The 27,933-nt window shown below is 48.2% G+C and overlaps 1 protein-coding gene across 7 annotated transcripts in view; it reads left to right on the top strand.

Annotated features, from left to right (window-relative positions):
- SLC45A4 (solute carrier family 45 member 4) overlaps window positions 1–17,561 on the top strand; it is a 148,484-nt gene extending 130,923 nt beyond the window's left edge. For all 7 annotated transcript variants that reach the window (XM_079984282.1, XM_079984285.1, XM_079984281.1 and 4 more), the window contains 5 exons: window positions 5,085–5,264; window positions 6,064–7,139; window positions 8,345–8,444; window positions 8,665–8,876; window positions 10,250–17,561. In XM_079984282.1, the coding sequence (XP_079840408.1) occupies window positions 5,085–5,264; window positions 6,064–7,139; window positions 8,345–8,444; window positions 8,665–8,876; window positions 10,250–10,615 (1,934 nt within the window). In that variant the 3' untranslated portion in view covers window positions 10,616–17,561. The remainder of the gene's footprint in view (window positions 1–5,084; window positions 5,265–6,063; window positions 7,140–8,344; window positions 8,445–8,664; window positions 8,877–10,249) is intronic.
- Window positions 17,562–27,933: the final 10,372 nt, after the last annotated feature.

The raw sequence follows: 27,933 nt of genomic DNA, 5'->3' as shown, positions 1-27,933 counted from the left end.
GAAGAGCTTGGCGGTCTGTTCCGCCGTCGCCACCTTCGCGCAGGGAATGAAGTGCGCCATCTTGGTGAACAAGTCCACCACCACCAGTACCGCCGTCTTGCCTCTGGAACTGGGCAGGTCAGTGACGAAGTCCAGCGCCACCCTCTCCCACGGTTGCTGTGGTGTTTCCAGTGGTTCCAGCAAGCCCGCCGGCTTCTGGTGTACTGGCTTGGACCTCTGACAAGTGTCACATCTGGCGACGTACTCCGCTACTTCTCCTCGCATCTGGGGCCACCAAAAGTCCCTGGCCACCAGTTCTATTGTCTTCTCCCTGCCGAAATGGCCCGCACTGGGAGCGTCGTGCAACTGCTGCAGAACCTTTGCTCGGAGCTCGTCGCTCGGCACGTAGAGGGCACCCTTGTGAGTTAACAGTCCGTCGCGTAACTGGAACTCATCGTCTCTCAGCGAACCCCTACGCAGCTCCTCTATTTTGGATTGTGCAAACTGATCTACCTGCAACGCGCGTCGCACTGCGTCCAGGTCGACAGCGATGGCAGCGCACGCCCACGCCTGCGGTGCAAAAATGTGCCTGGCTGCTATTGGCGCCGCTTCCTCAAGATATTGCGGTTTCCTGGAGAGCGCATCGGCTATAACGTTGGAGTCCCCTGGGACGTACTCTATCCTGAAGTCGAAATCCGCGAAGAACTCTGCCCAGCGCATGTGTCTTTGGCTCTGGAGTTTCGCCGTGCGCCAATACTCTAAATTCTTGTGATCCGTGCGGACCTGCACTGTGTGCTTGGCTCCAATGAGGAAATGTCGCCACGCTTTGAACGCTGCGTGAATGGCTAACAGCTCCCTGTCCCATATGGTGTAGTTTTGCTCCGCTTTGCTGAGCTTTCTGGAGTAAAAGGCACCGGGTCTCCAGTTTCCATGTGGATCTTCTTGCAGGAGTACGGCTCCAACCGCTCTGTCTGACGCGTCGGTCTCTACTCGTATGGGCTTGCCTGGATTCACGTGCAGCAGCTGCTCCTCGGAGGCGAAAAGGCTTTTAAGCTTCTGAAAAGAGCGCTCCGCCTGTTCCGTCCACACGAACCTCTTTTCCTTGGAACTGAGAGTGTCCGTGATCGCTGCCGTCTCCTTTGCAAAACCTCTGATGAATTTGCGGTAGAAGTTGGCGAAGCCGATGAATCTTTGGACTTCCTTCCGATTGCGAGGGCTCTTCCAGTCCAACACCGCGCGGACCTTGGCGCTGTCCATGGCCAGCCCCTTGTCGGACAGCTTGTAGCCTAGGAAATCCACGTCCGTCACATCAAACTGGCACTTCTCTAACTTGGCGTAGAGCTTGTTCTCCCGTAGTCTCTGCAGGACTTCCTTTACGTCCTTCTCATGGGCCTCCTCCGTTTCCGAAAAGATCAGGATGTCGTCGAGGAAACACACGCATTTCTTGTATAGAAGTCCCGCTAGCACGTGATGCATAAATGCTTGAAAGACGTGAGATCCATTTTGGAGACCAAATGGCATCACTCTGTATTCGTACGTGCCCAGAGGCGTGAACATGGCCGTCTTCCACTCATCGCCCTCCCGGATGCGTATGAGGTTATACGCTCCACGCAGATCCAATTTGGTGAAGATCTTCCCCTTCCTTACGGTTGCCAGGAGATCATCTATCTTGGGCATGGGGAAGGCCTTGGGTTTGGTCTTACTGTTTATGAATCGATAGTCCACAATGAGTCTTTTTTGGGGCGTGTCCTTTTTCTTTACAAAGAAAACAGGACTGCCCCCCACCGCTTTCGATTCTCGGATGAATCCGCGCTTCAAATTGTGCTCTATGAACTCCCTGAGTTCTTGCATCTCGTCCTCAGACATGGAATACAGCTTTGCAGTCGGCAACTGCGCCCCTGGCACCAGGTCGATGGCACAATCATAAGGCCTGTGGGGCGGCAACTGGTCAGCTTCCTTCTCGCAGAAAACCTCCAGGAACCCCTCGTACTTGCGGGGTACTGCCTGCACCATGCCAAGTTGCAACTGCTGCTCAGCTCCCTCCTCCTGGCTGGACTGGATGCAATGTTGAGCACAGTACGATGAGCAAAAGGTGATCTGCCGTTGGTACCACGCTACAGCAGGACTGTGTCTCTCCAGCCAACTCATGCCTAATACTATAGGCGTGTCTGAAAGGCGGGTGACATTGAAGCTGATGACTTCTCGATGATTTCCAATCCTCATCACCATGGGAGGCGTCTGTTGCACAACTTGTCCTCCTAGCAATTTCCTGCCATCCACCGTGACTACGTTCAGAGGTGTTGTCGCTGGCAGAAGCGCTATGCGATGCTGCTTGACAAAGTGCGTCCCCACAAAATCTGCGTTGCTCCCAGAATCAATCGTGATGGGGACTTCCAGGGTGGTTCCATTCGGCAACTGAAGTGTTGCAGTGAGCTGCACCGCTGGCTTGGGTGGTAAAGGGTCTGTGCGTTGCAAAAGCGCTGGGGACTGCTCTACAGATTCGCCTGGCTGAGCCCCAGCAGCTCTGCTTCCAGCCAGGCACTGTCGTTTCCCTGAGGTTGCTCTGCTGGCATCATTTCTGCTGCAACAGTTGCTAAAGCTGCAGTGTGTTTCTGCAGCCTCTGGGGACACTCTTTCGCCATGTGCTGTGCACTGTCGCAAATGTAACACTTCCTGGTCCCTCTAGGAGGCTGTGCCTTTACTGCACCGGAAGCTGGGGCTCTGGCTGTTGCTTGAGCCTTAGCACCACCAAGTTCCATGGGCTCCTCCCCCTGCCTTCCCAGTGGCGAAGGATGTGACTGACTGAACTCCCTGGGGATGAAAGAAGACGTCCTCGCTGGTGGACGCACCTGACGTTCTTCCTCAGTGTGCCAAGGACGTCCCTCGTGCCTTATCCCAATCGCCAAAGCCCTCTGCACAAGCTCCTCCAGGGTCTGGGGTCTGTCTCCCCTGGCAAGTTCATCCTTAATGGGACCGCTGAACCCCTCCCAGAACAAATCCCTCACAGGTGCACAATCCTTCTCCCAGCTTAGCGCAGTCAGTAAAGCAAAAAATCTGGAATGGTACTGACGCACAGTGGCTTTGCCTTGCCGCAATCCAAAAATTTCCCTGCGTGCAAGATCCACATCTACAGTTGACTGGAAGCAGGCATCCATTGCTTTAATGAATTCATCTGCATCGCGGCGGGCAGGGCCATCTTCACGCCACAAATTGCGCAACCAGTCTCTGGCCGGCCCATGCAAGTGAGAAACAATAAACCCCACTTTCTCCTCCTCATCTTTAAAGTCATGACGAAGCAAGTGCAATGCATACAAAACGTCTGCTCTGAAACTGGGGTAGTGCTTCAGGTTCCCATCGAAGTGGGTGACTAGGCTGCCCCCCCTCCGTCCAAGTCCAATCCCTTCTGATCTGGACCCTGGGAACCCTTCCCTGCTTGCACGTTCCCACCTGGTTTGCAGGTCCTGGCAGCGCTTCTCCATTTCGTCATGCTTCTTCTGAGACGCAAGGACTGCAGCAGTGAGTTCGGAAACTGTAGTTCGCAGAGCTGTCAACTGCTCCTCCGCACTCATGGCTGTCACCGTTCGTGAGCTTTGCAAAAAAAAATTTTTGCGTTCTTGGGAGGGGACTTACTGTCAGAGCCACCCTGGGTCCCAGCTCACAAGAGACCAAAGTCCAGTCCAAGTTATATATAAAAGGTTTTATTGAAGATCATTGTCGTCATTACATCCAAACTCCGTGGCTCCACATCTGTTACCCTTAGATGTTAGAAGTCCCCTCTGAGTCCGTCCCTCCCCTGCACCAATTTAAGAGGCTTGTGCTGCTCCACCTTTTCCTCTCCTTCCTTTTCCGCAGGGTCTTCCTGCCCCCCTGTGTTCCCTCTTTCCGGGACTCCCCAGAGGCTGAGTCTTCTCCTGCCTGCTGCCCCCTCCTTCGTGCTTTAGCACCAGGCTCCTCCCCAGAGCTCTCCCCACTTCCGCGCGCCTCCACATTTGAACTTGGCGCGCGTACGTTGCTCCTGACCTTCCTTTCAACAGCCACACTGCTCCCGGTACTGCTTTCCGCCCCTTCCGGTAGGACGTCTTGCCCCGATCTCCTTCCCCCCTCTGCTCCTTGTTCTGTTCCTCCCGACACACTGGTAACTCCACCCTCTTCACTCCGTTCCGGTGGAGAAGCAGGTCTCGATCTCCAACTCCCACTGGCGGTTCCCCCTACGTTTCCCTGCTCCTGACTGCTTCCCCCTTGGGCTCCCCTTGGCTTGACCAGGGGGGCTCCCTTTTGGGAATCCTCCGATTCACTGGACGGACTCATGGACCATCTCGGGTCATTGTCGTCCTCTTCCTCGTCAGGCTGGAATCCTTCTCCCTCACTCTCGGTCTCCTCCCTCCTCTGCGCCTCTCTCCCTGAACCCCTGACATCCTTATTATTATTATTTATACCCTGCCCATCTGGCTAGGCTTCCCCAGCCACTCTGGGTGGCTTCCAACAAAATATTAAAATACAGTAATGCATCAAACATTAAAAGCTTCCCTAAACAGGGCTGCCTTCAGATGTCTTCTAAAAGTCTGGTAGTTGTTGTTCTCTTTGACATCTGGTGGGAGGGCGTTCCACGGGTTGGGTGCATAGGTGTCAACGGTTCCCTTTTTTGAAAGGAAATTCCCATATTCTGAATAGGATTCTTCGCAAGAAAAGGGAAATGTTGTCAGCTATGGGTGGGTGCCACTACCGAGAAGGCCCTCTGCCTGGTTCCCTGTAACTTGGCTTCTCGCAGTGAGGTAACTGCCTGAAGGCCCTTGGCACTGGACCTCAGTGTCCAGGCAGAACAATGGGGGTGGAGACACTCCTTCAGGTCTACTGGACTGAGGCAAAACAAGCCCTCAAAGCAGCCCTGGCCTAACCCATGCCACAGGGTTGAAATGCCCAGCCAGAGCGGCCAAGGGATAATTCCAGCAGTTCGTCTCGGCAGCTGATCCGTTAAGGAGATCCGTTTGTTTCCTTAATAATAAAAAGGACTGTTATTTTGTTCTTGGGTCGGTTCTTTACGAGGAAAAGAAGGAGGAGGAGAGAGAAAACGCCCTCCTGATTTCTTTGCTCTTCTTTCCTGCCAGGCCTGGCCATCGGAGATGTCCCAGACAAGCAGCCCATTGGCATCGTTCTCACTGTGCTGGGGGTGGTGGTCTTGGATTTCTGCGCTGATGCGACGGAGGGGCCGATCCGGGCCTATCTGCTGGACGTGGTGGACAGCGAGGAACAGGACATGGCGCTCAACATCCACGCCTTCTCAGCTGGTATGAGATTCTGTCCTTTCCTGTAATGAAACCTGCCCCAGTTTCTGTCCCAGGCATCTCCGGGTAGTGCGTGGGAATGTCTCCTGCCTGGAACTCCAAAAAGCTGCTGCCAGCCAGTGTGGGACAGTACAGTGCTAGACAACATATGGGTCTGACTCCGTATAAGGCAGCTTCCTGTGTCCCTTAAATAATTTTTATTTCAATTTATTCCATAGAAGAGCATACTTAAACTTCCAGCAGCGCTTCCCTTTTAAGATTGCACCCTGTTTCCCAAGGTGGCTCAGTTGAGATGACACCAAACCATGGTTAAGGAAAGTCAACTGTCACCAAAGTTCTTTGGGGGGTTTGATCAGCCGGCAAAGCAGAGCAAACAAGCTTTGGTTTGAAGGGAACTTGAGAGAAAAATGTTCCTGGCTTTATTGTATGGTTGGAAGTTCACGCCACACTTTGGGTTCCGAACCATGGTCAACCTGAAACCCTGGCTTGGCTTGATCGCTGAAATGACTGCTTTCGGCTCCATTCATTTGTCCGCAGCTGTGCCAGAAGCAAGGTCTGTCCGTTTGGCAAGCTGCAGTTCTCAACTGAACTAACCAAATTAACTACATCAAATTTAAAGAGCTACTGTTATCGGATGCGGAACCTGTGCCCCCATGGTTGATGGATTCCAAAAAGGAAGACCTTTCTCCTCTTTTATGTAGCAGCCAGATAGGAGGCACTGCTGCCTCGCCCACTTGCATGGTTCCCAGCCTTTTCACAAAGCCGCCAGCGCATAACTTTTTGTCCATCTCTCCTTCCTTAGGTCTTGGAGGGGCCATTGGCTACATGCTGGGAGGCCTCGACTGGATGCAGACGTTCTTTGGGGTCATCTTCGTCTCTCAGGAGCAAGTCCTCTTCTTCTTTGCTGCCATCATCTTTTCCGTCTCCGTCGTCCTCCACCTTTGCAGCATCGAGGAGGAGCAATACAATCCCCAACAGGACAGGATCGACGACGAGGCCGACACCCTTTCGAGCGTCAAGCTGAGCGTCAGCCTCCCTCCCCTGAGCCGCCTGAACGTCATCAGCGAGGAAGACCATTACAGGAGCTCCATGTACCGGGACGAGGTGCAGTCTGAGCAGGACCTCAACATGGACTTCCTGGACGTGGACATTGTCCGCAGCAAGAGCGACTCTGTCCTTCACATGCCCGACGCCACCTTGGAGATGGAATCCGAGCTGCTTTTCCTCCACGAAATCGAGCCTTCCATCTTCCAGGACTCCTCCTACCCCAACACCCCGCACAGCGCCAGCCAGGAGTACATGAAGTCCAAATTCAACCGCCTGTCTGCTTTCCTCAGGGAGAACGAGAAGGAGGAGGACATGTTACTTGATAATCACTTGAACGAAGCCAAAGCCCCGAACAGCAACGGCTCCCTACCAAAAGACCTCCTGAACGGGCACGCGAGGATCGGCATGAAGCAGTCGAGCACCTCCAACTCCATGCGCAGGCGCAAGCACATGTTCTACCGGCAGCCTTCCCACACCTTCTCCTACTACGGCAAGATCGGCTCCCACCGCTACCGCTTCCGGCGGGCCAACGCCATCGTGCTGATCAAGTCCTCACGGAGCATGAACGATATCTATGACATGCAGAAGAGGCAGCGGCAGAGGTGCCGGCACAGGAACCAGAGTGGAACCACCAACTCCAGCGGCGACACCGAGAGCGAGGAAGGCGAGACCGAAACGACCGTCCGGCTCCTGTGGCTGTCCATGCTGAAGATGCCGCAGGAGCTCCTGCGCCTCTGCGTCTGCCACCTCCTGACCTGGTTCTCCATCATCGCTGAAGCCGTGTTCTACACCGACTTCATGGGGCAGGTCATTTTCAATGGCGACCCCAAGGTGAGTCGCAAAGCTTGCCTCCGCCACGTGTTCTGCTTAAAGAGTCAATCCTCTGCTCCATAGATATTTAGCATCGCTCTGCAAATTAGCTCAGCCCAAGCAGAGGGTGCTGCAAAGAAATTTCCCAGGTTTGTTGTGGTCCCAGGTTTTTTCATCACCATTTGCCTTGGGGTGTTGCCTCCAGGCTTTTGAAGTTTGGTTCTTTGTGGCCTAAAACTGTATTGCTTTATGGCCGATTTGGTTTCGGTTTCACTCCTTTTATCATTCCAAGATTCTCGAGAATCTTTCTTTGAAACACAGGTTTAAAATAAGCCAGATGAATAAGTGAAAGTGTAAATCCCGGCCCAATTGTACTGGCTGCCGATTAGTTTCTGGGCCCAATTCAAAGTTCTGGTTTTGACCTGTAAAGCCTTAAATGCCTCAGGACTAGAATACCTCAAGAACCGCCTCTCTCAATAGGAACCAGCCTGGACCCTGCAGTTATCTTCTGAGGCCCTTCTTTGTGTGCCTCCTCCGCAAGAGGTTCAGAGACCAGCGACACGAGAGCAGGCCTTTTCTGCTCTGGCTCCACATTTGTGGAATGCTCACCCCAAGGAGACTCGCCTGGCACCTTCATTAGATTTTTAGGGACCATGCAAAAATGTTCCTCTTTAACCAGGCCTTTGGCTGATTAATATTCTGTGTCCTTTTAAATATATTGGGGAGGGATATTTCTTCTTTCTTGTTTTTATTATCTGTTTTTATGTTCTGAGCCGCCCTGAGATATCTGGATGAAGGGCTGTATGCAAATGTAACAAAACCAATCAATCAATCTTTGGCTAGGCAGAGAGATGCGAACATTGACACTTCCATGCTCTTGTTCATAGTATGGCCTTTGTTTAAATCTCTTATGCATAGGTAGGCAAACTAAATCCAGCCTGTGGATGGTCCAGGAATCAGTGTGTTTTTACATGAGTAGAACGTCCGCTTTGATTTAAAATGCATCACTGGGTTATTTGTGGGACCTGCCTGGTGTTTTTACATGAGTAGAATGTCTGCTTTGATTTAAAATGCATCTCTGGGTTATTTGTGGGGCACAGGAATTTGTTCATTCCCCCCCCAAAAAAAAATAGTCCAGCCCCCCCCCCCCCACAAGGTCTGAGGGACAGTGGACTGGCCCCCTGCTGAAAAAGTTTGCTGACCCCTGCTCTATTGCTTCACTGCAGGCTCCTTCGAATTCCACCGAACTGCATGCCTACAATGCCGGCGTTCAGATGGGCTGTTGGGGATTGGTCATCTATGCCGCTACCGCAGCTGTGTGTTCAGGTAAGAAGTTCTGTGCCGGCAGCTGAAAGTCTCTGCACCCCAGACCAGAGAAGCCGTGTGTGGCTGACAGATAAGAGAACCGAGGAAGGGGACTGAGCGGGGGAAGTTAGGAAGGCCCTAGCCATGAAGTGCTTTAATGAGGGAGAGCTGGGCGGCTAATTGCACCCGGCGCGTGGGGCGCTTTTCTCTAATGGCGACATGCTTGGCCTCCTTTTTGCAGCCTTGCTACAGAAATACTTGGACAACTACGACCTCAGCATCCGAGTGATCTACATCCTGGGCACTCTGGGCTTCTCCATTGGCACGGCAGTGATGGCCATGTTCCCCAATGTGTACGTCGCCATGATTATGATCAGCTCCATGGGCATCGTTTCCATGAGTATATCCTACTGCCCCTATGCCCTTCTAGGGCAGTATCACGACATCAAGCAGGTAGGTGGCCGTGGGCCGGATGTTGGGGAACGTGAGTTGGGCAAGAACCATACGGACGGATGAAATCAGACCCCAGATCCATCCAGCCCAGCCGCTGTCTGCTGCAGCGACCAGGTGTCTTGGACTACATTTCCCATCAGGCCCAGCCAGCACAGAGGTGGTTTGATGCTTTGAAGACATTCCACGGCATACACAGACCTGCAGAGTCAGTCTTTAAGCTCTGGAGAGCCTTCAGGGAATGGGAAGAGAAGGAGACAAGCCCATCAAATCGTAGTTTGCAGCTGGAAAGCCCAGTATCCAGCAAGCAGCACTTCAGGCTGCTTTTGGCCCGAGGATTGCCAGTTCCTCATACATATACATACACACTCACACACAGAGAAACGCACACATATATATTCTGTTACACAATTTGAAATACTCATTTTAACATCATTAAAATATCAATGACTTTCATTCTTCTCCTTCCATGGTTCGTTTTTCGTATCATAGCTTCCTGCGTATTTTACAAAAACTAAACCATTCAATATTCCATCAATACATCCATCAAACCTTATTTACACTGTTGAATTTATCTTAATGCTTCCAACCTTTTCAGGTGTGCACAGTTCCCCCCCTCCCATATACTAAATAAAAGTTTCCCAATCTTCTCTAAACGTATGTTCTTCTTGTTCTCTGCTTCCATATGTTAAATCTGCAAGCTGCGCATATTCCGTTAACTTAAGTTGCCATTCTTCTTCAGTTGGGACCTCACTTGTTTTCCATTTTGGGGCTAACAGAACACGGGCTGCATGCAGTAGTTGCATACATATATAACCTTCTTTTTTTGACACTTGGGAATTTCGTTCTGAATTGTCTGTATTCTGGGTTTTTGGGAAAAGTAATTTTAAACATTTCCCCACCATTCATTGTAGATTATTTCCCAATACAGTGGTACCTCTGGATACGAACGGGATCCGTTCTGGAGCCCTATTCGCATCCTGAAGTAAACCCAACCCGCGTCTGCACATGCACGGGTCGCAATTCACCACTTCCGCACATGCGCGTGGCGTCATTCTGAGCGTCTGCGCATGCGCGAGCGGCGAAACCCAGAAGTAACGCATTCCGTTACTTCCGGGTCGCCGCGGAGCGCAACCCAGAAGTGCTCAACCTGAAGCAGCTTCAACCCGAGGTATGACTGTACTTTTTTACAAGTCCACCACATATGAAAGAACAATCCCTCCACCTTTTTGCAGTTCCTGACCACAGACATAGAGGACTTGTTCCCAGGGTGTCAATCCCCAAAGCAAGCTGCTTCAGATATTGCAACGCGATGTGTGCTCTGCTACCCGATTCCCCGTTGTGTTGATCGCATCTCCTGTCCCTTTCTCTTTCAGTATATCCACCATAGCCCTGGGAACTCAAAGCGAGGTTTTGGCATAGACTGCGCCATCTTGTCCTGCCAAGTCTACATCTCCCAGATCCTCGTGGCCTCTGCGCTGGGAGGAGTGGTGGACGCCGTGGGCACCGTGCGGGTCATACCCATGGTGGCGTCGGTAGGGTCTTTCTTGGGCTTCCTGACGGCCACGTTCCTGGTGATTTACCCCGACGTCGGCGAGAGCCTGAAGGAAGAGCAGAAAGGGCTGGCGCCTCCCGAGGCGGCCAAGAGCGGCGGCGACGCGGATGGGGAGAAGCCGACCGTGATCAAGCTCTCTCGGAAAGAAGCCTCCGCGACAGAAGTGGAAAGCGAGTCGGCCGTTTGAGCGAACCGCCGCCATTTGCACACATTCCAAGCCGTTTCAGGTGCATGAATCGGGACGTTCTCGCAAAGCAGAATCTGAACTTTTCCAAGGACATCCTTGCTGCAGCATCGGATTGAAATGGTTCTTTCATGCAAAAATGTAGATGAAATTCCATAGTCTTAGGGTAGCCTCGAATAGGTAGCTTTGATGCTGATTGCTTTCTCTACAATCCAGAAAAATCTCCTTTCTTAGAGGTATTTTTAATGGCGAGAAAACGCGTTTCCACGGGGACTTTTATCGATGGGCAGGAAAACGTTCTTGCGTGGTTTGCTTTGTTTTTTTAGACCTCGTGACGGTTTTTCAAAATTCTCAAATTACCCATTTGGACTGTTTATTTCCCTTCCACCAACACCACCATTTTTAAAAACTGTAATTAAAAAACGAAAGCAATTCTGGCTGTGGCTTTTGCAGAAAAGTTTTCTGTTTTTTTGTTCTGACTCCTTCAGACCTTGCAAGTTCAGTAGGATGGTGTATTTTAAAACTGATGCCATTTTTATTAGGCTGACAGCCGCGGTTCTCTGCTTTATGTTCCTCCCCCCCCCCCCCTCCCCTTGAACCATAGTCTGGATTTCATTATTTTTCCGTGCAATTACTACTAAGTATTCCACCCCCTCCGGCTTCCCTTGGACGTATTGCATCAGTTACTGCAAGAATTGCTGTCGCTTTATTTTTTATTATTTTGTTTTTGATTCAAGCTGTTTGGAGCACCCGTCCCCGTCGACTGTTGCTTGCCAAGGATTCCTCGAGTGTGATCTCTTCGCCGTGGAGATGGCGATGTTTCGGTGGTCGGGAGGGACTTTCGGCTGGCCTCGGGACGGTGGGAGGCGACATGTGTAGCTCTAAGGAGCACCAGTGGAACATTCTGTGACCTGTTTTGATCGGCGAGCCGGTCAGAATTTGACTTATTTTTTCTTTTCATCTTTTGGTGGCGTTTGAAAGCCAATCATCTCCTTTGTGACGAAGCTGCTAATGGGGACGCAGATTCCCCGCTGTCAGTTTCTGCAGGCGGGCTGTGAGGTTCCCCTTTGTTTAGAAAGGGGGTCGTCGATTGCACTTTTTTCTGAACTTCTGGGCTGGAAATTGCGACAGCGGAGAGTTTCAAAAGGTAGTCTGGCTCCCGCAAGCGTAAACCAAAGGCCTACCTCTTGATAACTGCAGCCTGGAGAGAAAGAGAGAGAGAGTGCGTGTGTGTTGCGTGTGTTGTTATTGTTGTTGTTGTTTTTAAAAAGGAAAATGTATCTTGAAACAGCTTTGGGCCTTAAAGAAAACAAAATTCACCATTTTTTTTAAAAAAAAAAATGCTGTAACTTTATTCCTAGGTATGCCGGAGTCTTACTAAGCTGTTTTCCCACGTCCTTTCAACCCAGACTCCCTCCCTTCCCAGTCCCCAAATTCTGGGTCCAGGACAATAGCAGTAACACACATAGCAGGTTGTCAGGTAGACCAGGCTCTCATACCAAGCCAGGTGTCAATGCTGGGGATCGACAGCCTGTTAGAGGATGTCCTTAAGAACAGCCAGCTTAGAAGGTCCTTCTGTTTAGAAATTGGGGGGGGGGGCTTCTCCTTGCACGTTCCCCTTGCACCTGCAGGCAGTGGGAGCCAAAAGAGGCCGCAGCTGGTTTTTAGGCTGAAACCGCAGTGAACCCAGGCTGCTCTTGCGAGAGATTTCTGCTGCCTCAAACTCACCTATTTAAAATGCATGCCTTGAACCATGCTGCAAGTATAGCAATTCGAAAGCAAAAATCCTATCTTATCTATATATTTCAGAATGAAAAGCAGTTTTTAATAAATTACTTGAATTGTCAATTGTATGTATGTTTGACATAGCTGAAATGGAAATCGTCTGGCTGGCATCTCTGGGTAGTTTGATGGCATCTCCTGTTTCTTTTCTTAGCTCTCCATCGATTTACATATTTTTACCTCTGTATGTGGGCGGGGGGTGGACAGGGTTTGCATAGGCTTTTTAGAGTCCACAAGGATTTCATGAATGCTCGTTTTGTATACAGAGTTTCACAAACCGTTTTTTAAATGTCTGAGGTGTTCCCCCTCCCCTCCAAAAAAAAGACGACTATTTGGTGCATTTTGTTTGAAACTTCTTCTCAGAGCACAGTATAAGACTTCTGAAGCAATCCAGTTATTTGGGGGGGGGGGTCAGAAAAAGAAAACCTTTCAGGAGCTTGTACCCAAGAGAGCCCTCGCCCCCGCCTAAACGGAAAGTCTCCTTTCACTACACATATGACTTTTTTATTTTATTTTTTGAAAAACTACTCCACGACATTAATTTGAGATAGCTGTTCTCTGCGTAAATTGCACCTTGTTCTACGAGGGCCCCACTCCATTGCTCTCGGAGGCTTGTAAAAATAGGAAGCTGCCACTTGCGGCTTGAATCCTGCCTTATGCTTTGAAGAGGAGGCGAAAAGGGAACACTCTCAAACGCCTCAGTTGGATCTCTCCCCTTGATGCAGTTTGAAGGTCACCCATTTGGCTCTGACATTTCTTTTCCTTGAAAGCTCTCCCCCCCCCCGACTCCGCCTTGCTCTGCCCGAACTATTGAGGATGAGGAAGGCAAGTGTTTATTTTCCAAAAAGGAAAAAGCTTTCTTTTCAGAGGACTCAAAAGCTTATTTTTAGAAGAGCACGTCGAAATTTGGAGGCTTCCTGGCAGTTCCTTGGTTCCTACGAACACTGGCTTTCTGACCAGCTCTGCAGTTGCGGGGTCACAATTTTCACGTCACGGTTGGCTCTGCCAGAATCTGAAACGCGATCGTGCATTGTGGTGCTAGGAGAAAATTGCCAGGTCATGGTGAACTTTCTGATCTTTTGGACCCTTGTGAAGAGAACATGGGCAAACAAGAGATTTAGCCTTGTAGCAGGGCTTAAACCCTCCTCAACATTTATGCCATAGAATTCTGAATAGCATTTCCCTTCTGAACTGCAGCCTCCAAGACGTGCTGCTGTCTGTGGAGAGATGCAAAGAACTTGGAACAAGTGGGCCTCAATGAGCCCAGAGCCAAGGCGGAAAGAGCAAGCCCCAAATTCTGTCTGGGAGCCAGTCGTGTTGTGTTTTCCTCTTTGTAGATGCATTTAGTGTCTTGGTGCTGTCTCATTAAATCCCAGCACAGGATCATTGTCATTCCCATTTGCCACCTTCAGATGCTGAAGTTCAAATGCAGTTGAGCAGAACTAAATTGGGAAACGTCTTGATTTTGGAAAGGCAGAGGGAGCTATCAGTATGCTTCCTATGCCGGCTGTGAAAGCTGTTTAGACATGCCACAGATATGCAGATCTAAGGTCAACACACCCTGGAATTGTAGGTCCGGCTTTGGCTGGGGGGGGGGGTCAACCCCACCATTTCCAGCGTTCTTTAGGAGAAGCGTCAGCCGCTGAGTTTTTTTACATCATGAGCACACGTCTCATTCTTTCATCTGTCTCTTACAGAGCATACTGTTAGAATGGGACCTTTTCCTCGCTGATTTTGAGACGTTGCACCTTCAACCAAATCTTTGTGGAGCGTCTGGCTCACAGACACGTTGAACACCCTGAAAATCTTCTGTAGTTGCCATCAGATATCTGGTCTCGTGGGCAGCATTTACTGGACTTTGTAGGGCTTGATAGGGTTATATGTAGTCTTTTAAAAAATAAAAATAAATCACACAAATTGATTTCCTGTGGCAATATCCAGCTGGACTTCAAGCTTGTATATTTATGACGGCTTGTGGAGAGAAAAGCAATAACCTCTTCCTCCTGATTTGCACATGGGGATTTGCACCCAAATACTCTTTTTGATACTCTGATCTTTCCCCTGCCTATTCCATCAGCCAGACTTTCTTCAAGATTCCCAACCACACCATGTGGGCGACTGATCCTCCTCTTAGGAGACAAGGCCGTCGGGAGATTGGAAGACCGGAACCCGTGTGATTTTTCCTGGCCCTGTCCATTGCTTTTTACTTTAGGCCATTTCCATGAAAGTGGAGGATAAGAAAGCTCTCTTTAAAGGACCGGCGAAGGAAGCTGCCCCATCGCCATCTTGCCTCTGCCGGGAATGTCTGTTTTCTTCTCTTCCTCCTTATGGATGAAACCTCCAGCAAAGGTTCCCTAGGCTGGATTTTCCAGAAGACAAATCTTAGCCAAGATACGGGGGGGGGGGGGGGGGATAGCATCAACTGCCCCGGGTTCCAGTTTTGAATTCATTCCGCTGAAACCCGTTTGAGAATGCTGCGGCGGAAGAGCTGCAATTTCTGGTCTGCAATCCAGAATCGGACCATATCATGAGAGTGGCAAATAACCTCATCTGACTGCATGGAGTCATAATCTTGAAACGCGGGTTTGTGCCACTCGGTCTGATTTCTGCGGTCTTTAAAGGCAGATTTCGGCACCCATTTTAAGGCACACTCTTGTGCCGCGGGGGGGGGGGGGCAGTGAAGCTGTTAGGCTGCAAAGCCAAAGCTTGACCCATCACTCCACCCCCAAACAGAGTATGATCACTAAAACCCAGCAGAGTATTCTTGCAGCTCAATTTTGGGAGCTCACCTGGGCGCCTGGCATTCTTCTGGTTCCACCTTTTCGCCATTCAGTCGCTGGAAAGCTTTTTTCTTTATTTTAAAAATGAAAAGGGGTTGGGCCTGGTTAAGGATGAATTAAAACGGAACGGGTTGGGCCTCGTTCTGCTGCTGTTGTCACTGTCCATTGAAACATGGTGTTCCCTGCCCTTTCCTTCTGTCTGCTAGCAGGATGCAATCAGCTCTGACTTAGATCCATTCGTTGCTTCTTACACAACCCGAAATCTTGCATGACTCCCCGCGTAAAGCACATGTAGCAACTTTTGAGTACCTGAAGTGTCTTTTTGTGGGGTGGGGTGGGGAGTGATTTGGTTTTTATTCACTTGCAGATACCCCTTGTTTCTCCCCCCCCCCCCCCGTTAATAGGCCAAATAAATGTAACAAGACACAAAAAATATTGCACAGAAATGGGGCTAAGTGACTTGGGAAGAAAGAAAAAAAGGATACCAAATTTCACCTGTGTGTGTCTTCTCCTGTCTTATGGATTCTTAAACGTGCAGGTTTTGTCATTTAAACAGCCAAGCTACAAGGTTTTTAAGACTGCATTGCGGGGGGAATGCCATTTGCAAAACGGAACAAAAAGAAGCAGATATTATCTACCCAGAGTTCTGTGGTTCATGTTGCTCCCATAATAAAAAGTTTTACTGAGGATGTGTCTTCTGCTGAAACACTTGTTTATGCCCCCATTTTATTTTGTTTTTTGAGGAAGGGTCTCGGAGACAACCACATGAATTCCAGGAGCATAGAGTCCTTACATGTACGACTTCCTTGTGGCAATTAAATTCAGAGGGGGAAATGGTTTGGCTTTAATTCAAGAGTCAGGTGACACTTGGACCTTAGATGGGATGAATTCTTCCTTTCAGCAACTTCTGACAGGTAGGCTAGCCCTAAGGTGCTCGTTTTGTTTTTTCAAGTTGCCGGAATAATTCCTGGGTGCGGAAAACATGCTGTGCAAATTCTCCGCGCGTGTTCAAGGTGGTCTTTGCTAGAAGCTGTGAAGAGGCTTTTACACAGTTTGTAGACCAGACCACCTTTGATCAAGGGCGTTTTTGTGATCGGTTTCCAGATCTAAAGACTAAATCCACTGCCCGAGGGCTCCGGTTTCTTTTGGGGGAAAACAAACAGTTGCCTAAGAGGGAGAATTCCAACCACTGCAAATTCTCTCACTATACACAGCTGTGGAATGAGCAAAAGCTGCTGGAATTCCTTCTAAACACATCTCTCTTAAGATTCAGTAAATTTCTCTCCACGTGCACCTAAAAGCTCTGATGCAATAATTTGAGGAATCATCCTGGAGTTACAAAATGATACCTGATAGGTCTTTCAGGCACCCTTGTCTGATGTGTAAGAGAACAGAGCATGCATGCCATGTTGCTTTCTGATAAACGGAAGGGGCATTGTAGAGGTTATGCATTTTTCAGATAGTTGCCAGTAAATTAACTTCCTATGAAAAGCGCCCAGGTAAATAAAACTCGGGGGGGGGGGGGGGAGAGAATTACAATGTAAACTCCTTTTCTTCTTCTGGTCACAAAATAGCTTACTTCATTGATCAAGTGTCAAGTGTCTAATTTCATAAAATTAGAACCCAGAAAATCTCAGCTCTGTCCAGCTTGGCCATCACCCGAGTTAGCATTGACTTTTAGTTCTGTTTTGTTTTTAAATTCAGTAGAAGCATAACCTCCTCCTGGATAATACAATTTGATCATCTGATGTTTCCTACTCTATGTACTTTTTTGTTGCTGTTGTTGTTGAATTTTTGCTGCAACATGGACCTGAAACCTTCTTGGTAGCCAAATGGCCAGCTTGAATATTAAAATGAAATAAAATAAATGCCTCCCCTAGTGAAAAGCTGCATATAGGCATCTCTTAATGAAAAAAAAATATAAGTAAATATATATATTTAGTTCCATTGTGAACTGGCCATATGACAACTTCTTGTTTATCAACTTATTAAGTTGGGGCAGTATACTAGCTCTTGCTGAGTTTAGCAATGTTTATAAGTGTGTGTTAAACACATAAATGTTTCGAGTTTAACGAGGAAAAAGGGATAAATAAGAAATGTGACCGATGAATGTGTCTGAGTGGATTAGATGGCAGAATGTTCTGGGATTTGATTTTGACACAGAGCTTTCTTTTTCTGGTTTTCAAGGTAAAGACTTGTTGCATGAGAAACAGTTTAACTGTTCTGCACTTTTGGTCTCTTTGTAATTTTCCCCCACACCCACGCATTTATGGATAGAAATGGCTGAATGTAGAGTTTAAAAGAGAAAAAAACAAACCACTATTTCACATTTACATGTGTTCAATCCATTGTTCTACAGTTCAATCTTAATAAACATTTCAATATGAGCCGGTGGATCTGGGGTTTTTGTGTTCGTGGAGAATGGGAAATAAGTCAGTCCTGCTCTTACATAAATCTAAAAAATGGAGTGCACATAGAATTTAAGAGAGCCAGCCCATTCTAGCCCTAGTTCCTCTCCAAGTCTGTCTGCTAATGTTTCGGTTCCTCGTCCTTGTCTTCTGATACGCAGCCCCTCAGTAATAAGAAGATGGGGGACACCTGGCTTACTAGCAGTACATGCGGGAAAGATCTAGGGGTCTTAATAGACCACAAGCTGAACATGAGTCAACAGTGTGATGCAGCAGCAAAAAAAGCTAATGCTATTCTAGCCTGCATCAACAGAAGTCTGTTGTCTTTGTCCATGGAGTTTTCTTGGCAGGGATACTGGAGTGGCTTGCCGGTTCCTCCTCCAGGTGGATCACGTTTGGTCAAAACTCTCCACTATGACCTGTTCATCTTGGGTGCCCTGCTCGGCATAGTTCATAGCTTCTCTGAGTTCTTCAAGCCCCTTCGCCACGGCAAGGCAGTGATCCATGAAGGGGTGGCTCCCCGTCGGGGAATCGAACCCCGGTCTCCCGCGTGACAGGCGGGGATACTTACCACTATACAAACGAGGACAACAGAAGTCTAGTGTCCAGATTAAGGGAAGTAATTGTACCGCTCTATTCTGTCTTGGACAGACCACACCTGGAGTCCTGTGTCCAGTTCTGGGTGCCACAAATTAAGAAGGATACTGACAAGCTAGAACGCGTGCAGAGGAGGGCGACCAAGATGATCAGGGTCTGGAAACCAAGCCAGATGAGGAGCAGTTGAAGGAGCTGGGTATGTTTAGCCTGGAAAAGAGGAGAGTGAAAGGAGATATGAAAGCCATCTTCAGATATCTGAAGGGCTGTCACGTGGAAGAGGGAACAAGCTTCTTTTTCTCCTGCTCTGGAGGGTAGGACTCAAATCAATGGATTCACGTTAACAAGAAAGGAGATTCTGACAGTAAGAGCTGTTCAGCAGTGGAACCTCTTGAGGTTGTGGGCTCTCCTTCCTTAGAAGCTTTTCAGCAGAGGTTGGGTGTCCATCTGTCATGGATGCTTTTGTTGAAATTCCTGCATTGCAGGGGTTGGACTAGATGACCCTGGGGTCCCTATTCCAGGATTCTAGGTTCCTGGGCCTGGCATGAAATGTTACCGCACCTTTGTACAAACTAAGGCCACAGTAATGCTCTCTCTTTCCTCACTTCCTTCCACTACCCCTGGGAAGTGGAAGGTGGAGCTTGGAAGAGTGTGCGCTGTTCCTTCGAGGGTCCATTCCACCCCCACGTCCTCCCTGCTTCCATCTAAAGTCCAAAGTCGTCGTCATCTTGCTGCGCAGCTCACTCTCCCAGCCTTTGAAACTGTAGATGTAGAAGAGCAGACAACCATGTCCACAGCACTGGAAACTCTACCACCAAGGAGCAGGAAAGCAGCCGGTCTGGTACTCAAGCTGTTTGTGGCTGCTTGTGTGTGGCAGCAGCCCAGTAACTCCTTCCTCCCCTCTCACTAGCTACATCATTTGTCATTTCTCTGTGCCAAGTGAGCAGTTACAATCCTCACATATACAAAATGCTGGCATGAAAGTGGCGAGCTCTACTCGGTAAACATCCCAAGGCATCTTGGTGCCTGGGCTCACTGAGCAAGAATACCACCTCTGGGCCTACAGCAGACGAACGGCGCTGACGACTTCAAAAAAGTCGAGTTCAATGAGACAAGACTCCCAGGGAAGCATGGTTAACAAAGTCTCAGAAACAAGTCTTTTAATCTGCATCAACCAGCTGTTTCCAAATTAGAAGCCCCCAGCAAATGGACTATACTGAAAGCTTTAATTTACCGTATTTTTCACTCTATAAGACGCACCAGACCATAAGATGCACCTAGTTTTGGGAGGAGGAAAACAAGAAAAAAAATATTCTGAATCTCACTGCGCAGCGAAAGCAGCGATCCCTCTTGCTGTTCTGGCTTCTGGGATAGCTGTGCAGCCTGCATTCGCTCCATAAGACGCACACACATTTCCCCTTACTTTTTAGGAGGGAAAAGTGAGTCTTATAGAGCAAAAAATACGGTGATTTTTGTATTCCAGGCTGATGCACGCACACCCCCCTCGGCCAAATGAGCTCCAAGGCTGCTTACAAAACACTCGAGCAATGCAGAAGGGGGGGGCCCCTACCCAGTGCCCCCTTGATATTGCAGCCCTTCCCTTCAGTTCTATGATCCAGGACAACAGGCAGACAGAGCTCAGCATTCATACCATTTGAGAAAAGATTATCGTCATGATACATATTTAGACACTGCCTCTCTGACAGGAACACAAGGCGCCTTACAGATTAAAGAAAAAGAGCAGCCTCTCCTGGTCTGCCCCACAGAGGACCTTGAGGTCGATGAATAATCATAGTTTAGAGGTCCAGGGCCCTAAGGAAGGCAGACTATCCTCCACCAGGGCCAGGGCCTTCTCAGTGATGGCTCCGACCTGGTGGAATGCTCTGTCCCATGAGACCAGGGCCCTGCAGGATTTAACTCCCTTCCATCGGGCCTGTAAGACAGAGCTATTCCGCTTGGCTTTCAATTTGAACTTAGCCTGATCTTTCATTCCCCTTCCTTCCTGCCCCTTCCCCTTTTTATGAAGATTACCCGCTCTGGGATCCCACAGCTAATTCTCCCCTGGTCTCCTCGCTGGCCCAAATAGGACTAATTTAGCCAGCTAGCCCTGGTGATCATCTAATGCTTATTGGATGGATTTTCCCCCTAAATTGATTTTTGAATTCTGAATTTATTGTTGTTCACATTTTATACTGTATTTTATGCTGTTTTTTGTTGCATCAATTAAGTATTTTAAATTTGTTGTTAGACGCCCTGAGCCCAGTTTTCTGAACCAGGAAGGGCGGGGTATAAATATAAAAAAATAAATAAAATAAAATAAAAAGCATTGGCGTAAGCCATTCATTTAAAAGCGAGCACTGCTAGAATTAAAACTACACACACACACTAAAAGTCTATTAAAACCATCCCAGTGATTACAGTTTAAAAAAAAACACAGCACAGCCCCAGCCTTTTCACTAAAAGCAGTCTGTTCCCAAATGCATGTTGGAACAAGGAGGTCTATGACTGCCTGAAGAAGGTCAACAAGGAAGGAGCCAGCCAGAAAGAGTTCCCAAGTCTGGAAGCAGCCATTGAGAAGGTCCTCTCCTATGTGAGCATGAGACTCTTAATCTCAGGGTTGTGGGTTCGAACCCCACTTTGGGCAAAAGATTCCCGCATTTTAGGGAACTGGACTGGGTGATGCTCACAGTCCCTTCCAACTCCACAATAATAGAATTAGCCTGGACCTAAGCTGCAGAGGGGATGCAGGTGGCGCTGTGGGTTAAACCACAGAGCCTAGGACTTGCCGATCAGAAGGTCAGCAGTTTGAATCCCTGTGACGAGGTGAGCTCCTGTTGCTCGGTTCCTGCTCCTGCCAACCTAGTAGTTCAAAAGCACTAACTGTAAGTAGATAAATAGGTACCGCTCCGGCGGGAAGGTAAATGGTGTTTCTATGTGCTGCTCTGGTTCGCCAGAAGCGGCTTAGTCATGCTGGCCAATAAAGCGAGATGAGCGCCGCAACCCCAGAGTCGGCCATGACTCGACCTAATGGTCAGGCGTCCCTTTACCTTTTTAAGCTGCAGAGGGCTTTATAGGACAGAAAACCAAGTCCAGGATGTGCCCTGCAGCACAGAGGGTTCCAGGCCTTTTTTTCAGCCAGAACGCCACCTCTTTGGGTAATTGCAGCACCTCTTTGTAGCCTACTGGTGCCCAGAGCTGCGTGTCAGAGGCTTCAGGCTGCATGCCGCTCTTGGCTTTGTGTCAGAGGCTGTGGGGCAGCACGTCGGAGGCAATGTTGTAATGCGGCCGCAGCGATGTTGGCGGTGGGGCAATCAGGCGGAGAAGGGTCCTCCTCCCAAAAAAAGCATTGTTTTCCACCCTAAGAAAAGCTCAGAAACTTTGGCTCCCCCCTAAAAAATACTTGACAACTTAGGGTTGTCTGTCCAAAAATAAGTGAGTGTTTCTGCACCTCTTTTTTAGGGGGGGGAAACTTTGGATAGGTCCATAAATTACTTGGGACAGACCCCAGACTGAGGGATCCCAAACACTCCTGGAGGTTACCAGATTTGTGATCTGGCGCCTCCCACAATCCCTAACTAAATTACAGTAACGAAGGCAGTAGCAGCCAAAGAGGCTGACTCATTTCTGCCTGGCCAGACGCACAGGTGACATCAGCCATGCACTTGTTTAAAATGAATCGGCATGTGATGATGCTTTGCACAATAGGTCCTGACCTAGTATGGCAGAGAGTTGTAGCCTTGGCCCACCCTGCTCTCTGTTTAGGGGAACATTCACTCAACTGCTCTTGACTCATGGGACCGGATTTCATCCCGTAATTCCAGGCTTCTGTCTATTCAATTTTTTTATCGGACGCTTTTCCTTTAATTTTGAAGCCATGATGCAAAACCTTTTATTATTTTAGCCCAGGGAGCAGCAGAAAAGAATGGAGGCAGACAAAGGGCTTTGAATGCGATGCAGCAGTTCCTTTTCCTAATAGCTGCCATGCAGCGTTTCCTGAGACGCCAGACCCAAAAAGCCTCTGCTGTCACTCCTGAAATGGCCAGCTGTGGAAACAGCCTCATTGTGATGTGAATTTTGTACCATAACAATGAGCGGCCTCTACTGAGAGCTGATGTAGACCAGCCGTTAAGGGACGCAGATCAGGCAGAGCTTGCACCTCTGTGCTTTCAATGAAACGTTAGGTGGAACTTCTTAGCACTGTTTGACAATGGAACAGATTGCTTTGAGAGTTGGAGTCCTCTCCTTTGCTGTATGTAGTATTTAGGTGGCACGATGCACATTTCTCAGTGACACAATAATTGCTTCCTGCACTGCAAATCCCACTTTGACACTAAGAGGGTTGACTTTAGGTGACATCCAAGTCCCCTTTCAATTCTGTGACTGGAAGACTAAGTTGGAGAGGGTGAAAATATTGATGGGCACGTATCAGCAATGAGTTGGGGAGGATAGAATTCTGACAGTTCTTTTTGACACTACAACACCAAACAGGGAGCATGGGAAGTTCCTCCCTAGGTAATGTACACATAATAACCTTGGCAACCAAGTGCCTGAAGAAGAAGAAGAATTTTAATAATAATTTCATTATTTGTTGCCCCAACCACTCCGGGAGGCTTCCAGCATATAAAACATTAAAGACCTTCCCTACACGGAGCTGGCTTCAGATGTCATCTAAAGGTTATGTAGTAACTCATCTCCTCGACACCTGATGGGAGGGCGTTCTACAGGGCGGGCGCCACCACTGAGAAGGCCCCGTGCCTGGTTCCCTGTAACCTCACTTTTCACAGTGAGGAAGCCGCCAGAAAGCCCTCGGAGCTGGACCTCAGTGTCTGGGCTGAACGATGGGGAGGAGACGCTCCTTCAGGTATAAAGGGCCAAGGTCGTTTGGAGCTTTAAGGGTCAGGGCCAGCCTGGTTTTGGGGAACACATCTGCCGCTGTCCCTGCCCCTCCTGCTTGCTAAGTGCTGGCCAGCTGCAGTCCACACGCTCCATTCTTCAGATCCCTTTCCCAATATCTCTTCCCCTATGAGTGTGCTGCTCCCCCCCCCAACCTGCCTGGCAATGACAGAGGCACTTTCCAAGCCTTTATGCAGATGACTGCAGCAGCAGTGACAAACCCCATGGGTGGTATTGCCGCTATTCAGGCAGCAGCTGTGTTAGTTGCCAGAGTCTGCTAAAGTGGAGTTATCAGTCACGTTACAAAGACAGGCTTTTTTCAAAGAGGGGGGGGGGACCAACTTAAAAGGCAAATGATGTGTCATCAGGATTTTGCTCCTGACTCATGTCATCCTTACGCTCCGTTTCTTCCCGCCACCTAGTAAAGTTTATGTTGGTGGGTGAGAAGGGACAAGCAAGTATTTAACACACACACCCTCCCTTTTCCCAAGCAGAGATGAGAGGAAGGCTTCTCTCTGCCTGAAAAGCTGCAAGGCAAAAAACAAGGCCATTTTATTAGGACCAGAAAGTTGTGCCATATCAGTATCCCTCGCCCGCTTTCCAATCCAGAAGCCTACAGAAAAGCCAACTGGGTTTGCTCCTGCTGTTTCCAACAAGCTGTTATTTAGTGATGGGGGCCGGGCTACGATGCTTTAAAGGGAGACAGGAGAAAATCTGTTAACGGCTTTGACAGCTGTCTACAGCTTTTAGCTCTGATAGTTACTTGGACCTTTTGGAGACAGTATGGTATGCTATTGAATGCCAAATACTGCAGCATCAGTAAGCAAGGACCGCTGCCTCCCTGCATCGCTTCCTGGTGGAATAGGATGGGGAGATGCTCCCTATTCAGTCAAGAAGCTCATTGGGTGACCTTAGACCAGCCACTGTCTCTTAGTCTCACCTACCTCACAGGGGTGTTGTGAGGTTAAGATGGGGAGGGGGTAATACATGCCAGCAGATACAGTTCCCTGGAGGAAAGGTGGGAGGGAAATCTAATCATAGAATCATAGAATCATAGAGTTGGAAGAGCCCACAAGGGCCATTGAGTCCAACCCCCTGCCAAGCAGGAAACACCATCAGAGCACTTCTGACATATGGTTGTCAAGCCTCTGCTTAAAGACCTCCAAAGAAGGAGACTCCACCACACTCCTGGGCACTGTCGAACAACTCTTACTGTCAGGAAGTTCTTCCTAATGTTTAGGTGGAATCTTCTTTCTTGTAGTTTGGAACCATTGCTCCGTATCCGCTTCTCTGGAGCAGCAGAAAACAACCTTTCTCCCTCCTCTATGTGACATCCTTTTATATATTTGAACATGGCTATCATATCACCCCTTAACCTCCTCTTCTCCAGGCTAAACATGCCCAGCTCCCTTAGCCGTTCCTCATAAGGCATCGTTTCCAGGCCTTTGACCATTTTGGTTGCCCTCCTCTGGACACGTTCCAGTTTGTCAGTGTCCTTCTTGAACCGTGGTGCCCAGAACCGGACACAGTACTCCAGTAATCAATAAATTCAGCATGGCTTTTCTTATGTCCTTTCTCCAGCACCTACTGGAGCACCAAAGCTTCTCTTTACTTTGCTCCCTGCATTGAATAGGATGGCCAAGACCAGACGCAAGGCCCTTGTATTGCAAGGAGTCTTGCGGAGGATGCTCTGTGCCCAGCTTAGTAAGCAATACAGAAGGTGCCCAGTACCAGTTTGACACATTTGCTGTCCCCAGTGCACCTTCTTACACTGCAAACCCACCATGCTCAAGAGTTGTGTCTCAGCACGACCAAACGGTGAACAGAGCAGCGACTGCTGTATCCATTGCTGGTGCTGCCTAGAATATATGTCCTTTCATTTGATGCAAGCAACATGAGTACAAATCAGCACAAATGCTTCTCAAAGCTCCGATGCTATCAAGAGTTCAAAAATGAAGAAGGAAAGTCACAACAGCTGTGTATTACTTACCTTTGAAAGACTGGCTGCTAATAATTCAGATGGCTTGTTAAATTTCACTTGGTGGTGGTCTACAAAAAGGCTGCGTGCCTCATCTCTGGTGCCATTAATACTTCGGGTTCCAGTTAAATTTTACTCTGTGCTGACCTGCTTGCTCATATATATATAATTAAAAAATAATAATTTACATTTCAAAATATTCATTTAGACCTTAAATCAATTACTTCCCTTCTTCTCTTTTGGTGGTTCATTTTGCATAACATACATCCCTGCATATTTTATATGAACTAAACCATTCAGTAATCCATTGTTACACCATCAAAACTTCTTTACACTGTTGAATTTATCTTAATGCTACCAGTGTTTTTAAGTGTATACAATTTTCACCCAAATAATCAGTAAACATTTCCCAGTCTTCTTTAAACATATATTCTTCTTGTTTCTCTTATTCTTTCTATATGTTAAATCTGCAAGCTGCGCGTATGCCATCAGTTTAAGTCGCCATTCTTCTTTGGTTGGGACCTCGCTTGTTTTCCATTTTTTACCTGCTTGCTCTTTTATGAAGGTCCTACAAGGAGAACAGAGTGATCTTGCACCAGACTGGACAAATGTTTTGTGTGCACGCTGGAAACTCAGGTGTGCTTACTTAAAAGGAAGCGCCTCATCATTGCAGAAGCAAATAAACTTTTGGAAGTCACCCTCACATCTCTCTCCAAGGTCGGAGGTTTGATTCCCCGCGACAGGGTGAGCTCCCGTTGCTCGGTCCCTGCTCCTGCCAACCTAGCAGTCCGAAAGCACGTCAATGTGCAAGTAGATAAATAGGTACCGCTCTGGCAGGAAGGTAAACGGTGTTTCTGTGTGCTGCTCTGGTTCACCAGAAGCGGCTTACTCATGCTGGCTGCATGACCCGGAAGCTGTACGCCGGCTCCCTCGGCCAGTAAAGCGAGATGAGTGCCGCAACCCGAGAGTCGGCCATGACTGGACCTAATGGTCAGGGGTCCCTTTACCCTTTACCTGCTGGAGAAATCGGCTCCTCTTAGAGGTAGACATGGCAGTGCAATACATAAGTCACAGTTTCCACACGTATTTGGATAAAGATGTTTGATGTCACCTGAAGTATGAAGCCTGTCCTTCTCAAGCTGATCTTTGTATTCACTATACCAACCCGTTACATTCAGTACAGATTTTTCAGTAGCTAAAAAATTGAAAAGTTAGCTTCAGCTACTCCAAAAAGGCATGGTTTTATTAGTAGATAGAAATCCTTCTGTTACTCATAGGGTATATGAAATTAGCAATTTGTAACACTTCAATCTTTTATTAAACTGTTTATAAAAATAGCAAATATTTCTGTCTTTACAACGCTATCCAACACACTATCCCAATACGAAAGTTAAGGCCATCAAAAGTTTCCTTCAGGCTCACTATATAATTACTTCATATGTTAAAAAGTTGGAGGACAGAATTGCTTATTTACATTTCAGCTATAAATATCAAAAAAATGGCAGAGGAACGACTCATTTGTGAGCAAGGACTCCTGATGTGAATGTCTGTTGAAGGGAAACGTATCAGAGCGCCAGTTGCTTCAAGTCGGCATTTTGTGTGATGCACCTGGCAATGTAACTTACAAACTTTTTGAAAGGCTGCGGGAAGTAAGAGCATTTGAAAAGGGCAGAGTGGCATAGCTTATGTTCGCAAATAAATGGGAGCACCTTTGAAAATTAAGGTACAATATAAAATTATTCCATCTCACTGGAGTGTGTTAAACATATAAACAAAGAAAGCAGCAGTCCCACTTTTAGGGAGTTGAGAACCTGATTTACAATTTACTTTCAGATCAGCAAGTAACCACAATCCTCAGAAGGGGAAATTTCTTCAATACACTAGTGCTAATGGAAAAGTGTCGTGACTGCAGCACCTTGGGAGGGAAAAGCTTATATTTTACTATAGTGATCTCTACAGTGTAGTGAGAACCTCCCTTCTTGCAAAAGCATCCTCGTTCATTCTCAGTGGAGTAACTCAACCTGGAACGAATCTTGAGATCAACAATGGTAAGCCAGGAAAAGACAGGTCTCTGTCAACCAACTTATCCCATTTAAAAGACCCTATATAGTCTTAAGGGACGCGGGTGGCGCTGTGGGTAAAACCTCAGCGCCTAGGACCTGCCAATCGCATGGTCGGCGGTTCGAATCCCCGCGGCAGGGTGAGCTCCCATCGTTCGGTCCCAGCTCCTGCCCACCTAGCTGTTCGAAAGCACCCTTAAGTGCAAGTAGATAAATAGGTACCGCTTTATAGCGGGAAGGTAAACGGCGTTCCGTGTGCTGCTCTGGTGCCGGTTCGCCGGAGCAGCTTCGTCACGCTGGCTACGTGACCCGGAAGTGTCTGCGGACAGTGCTGGCTCCCGGCCTCTAGAGTGAGATGAACGCACAACCCTAGAGTCTGTCAAGACTGGTCCATACGGGCAGGGGTACCTTTACCTTTACATTTTTATATAGTCTTAAGGGCAATAGTCATCATTCACCCTTCTAAGCTTAACGGATTAGTTGCACTGCAATGGTTTGTCATTCAAGAAGCACAGAACCCGATTACGCTGTCTGAACAAGGTGCCACTGATCCTACAACGCAGGAAATAATAAACTTCAGGTGGTATCTACAATTTGATATTAAAGACTCATTCAATGATTTCCTAGTGCATTTTCAAGTTTCTTACTCAGTGTATTCATGGTCATAATATAAATTTACTTCTGCTATTCTAGAAGAGAAATTCTAGAACAATTACCCTGAAAAGTGATCTGATAAGTTAAAACATTGAAGGAAGAACAAGATACATACAAGACTGAAGCCAACGGACTCTCTGTGCCCAGCCTTAAAAACTGAATTAAACAAAAC

The sequence above is a fragment of the Podarcis cretensis genome, assembly GCF_951804945.1.
Source record: "Podarcis cretensis genome assembly, chromosome: 7".
Lineage (NCBI taxonomy): Eukaryota > Metazoa > Chordata > Lepidosauria > Squamata > Lacertidae > Podarcis > Podarcis cretensis.
Note: the sequence above shows the minus strand (reverse complement) of the source record. Positions and strands in the feature narration are given on the sequence as shown.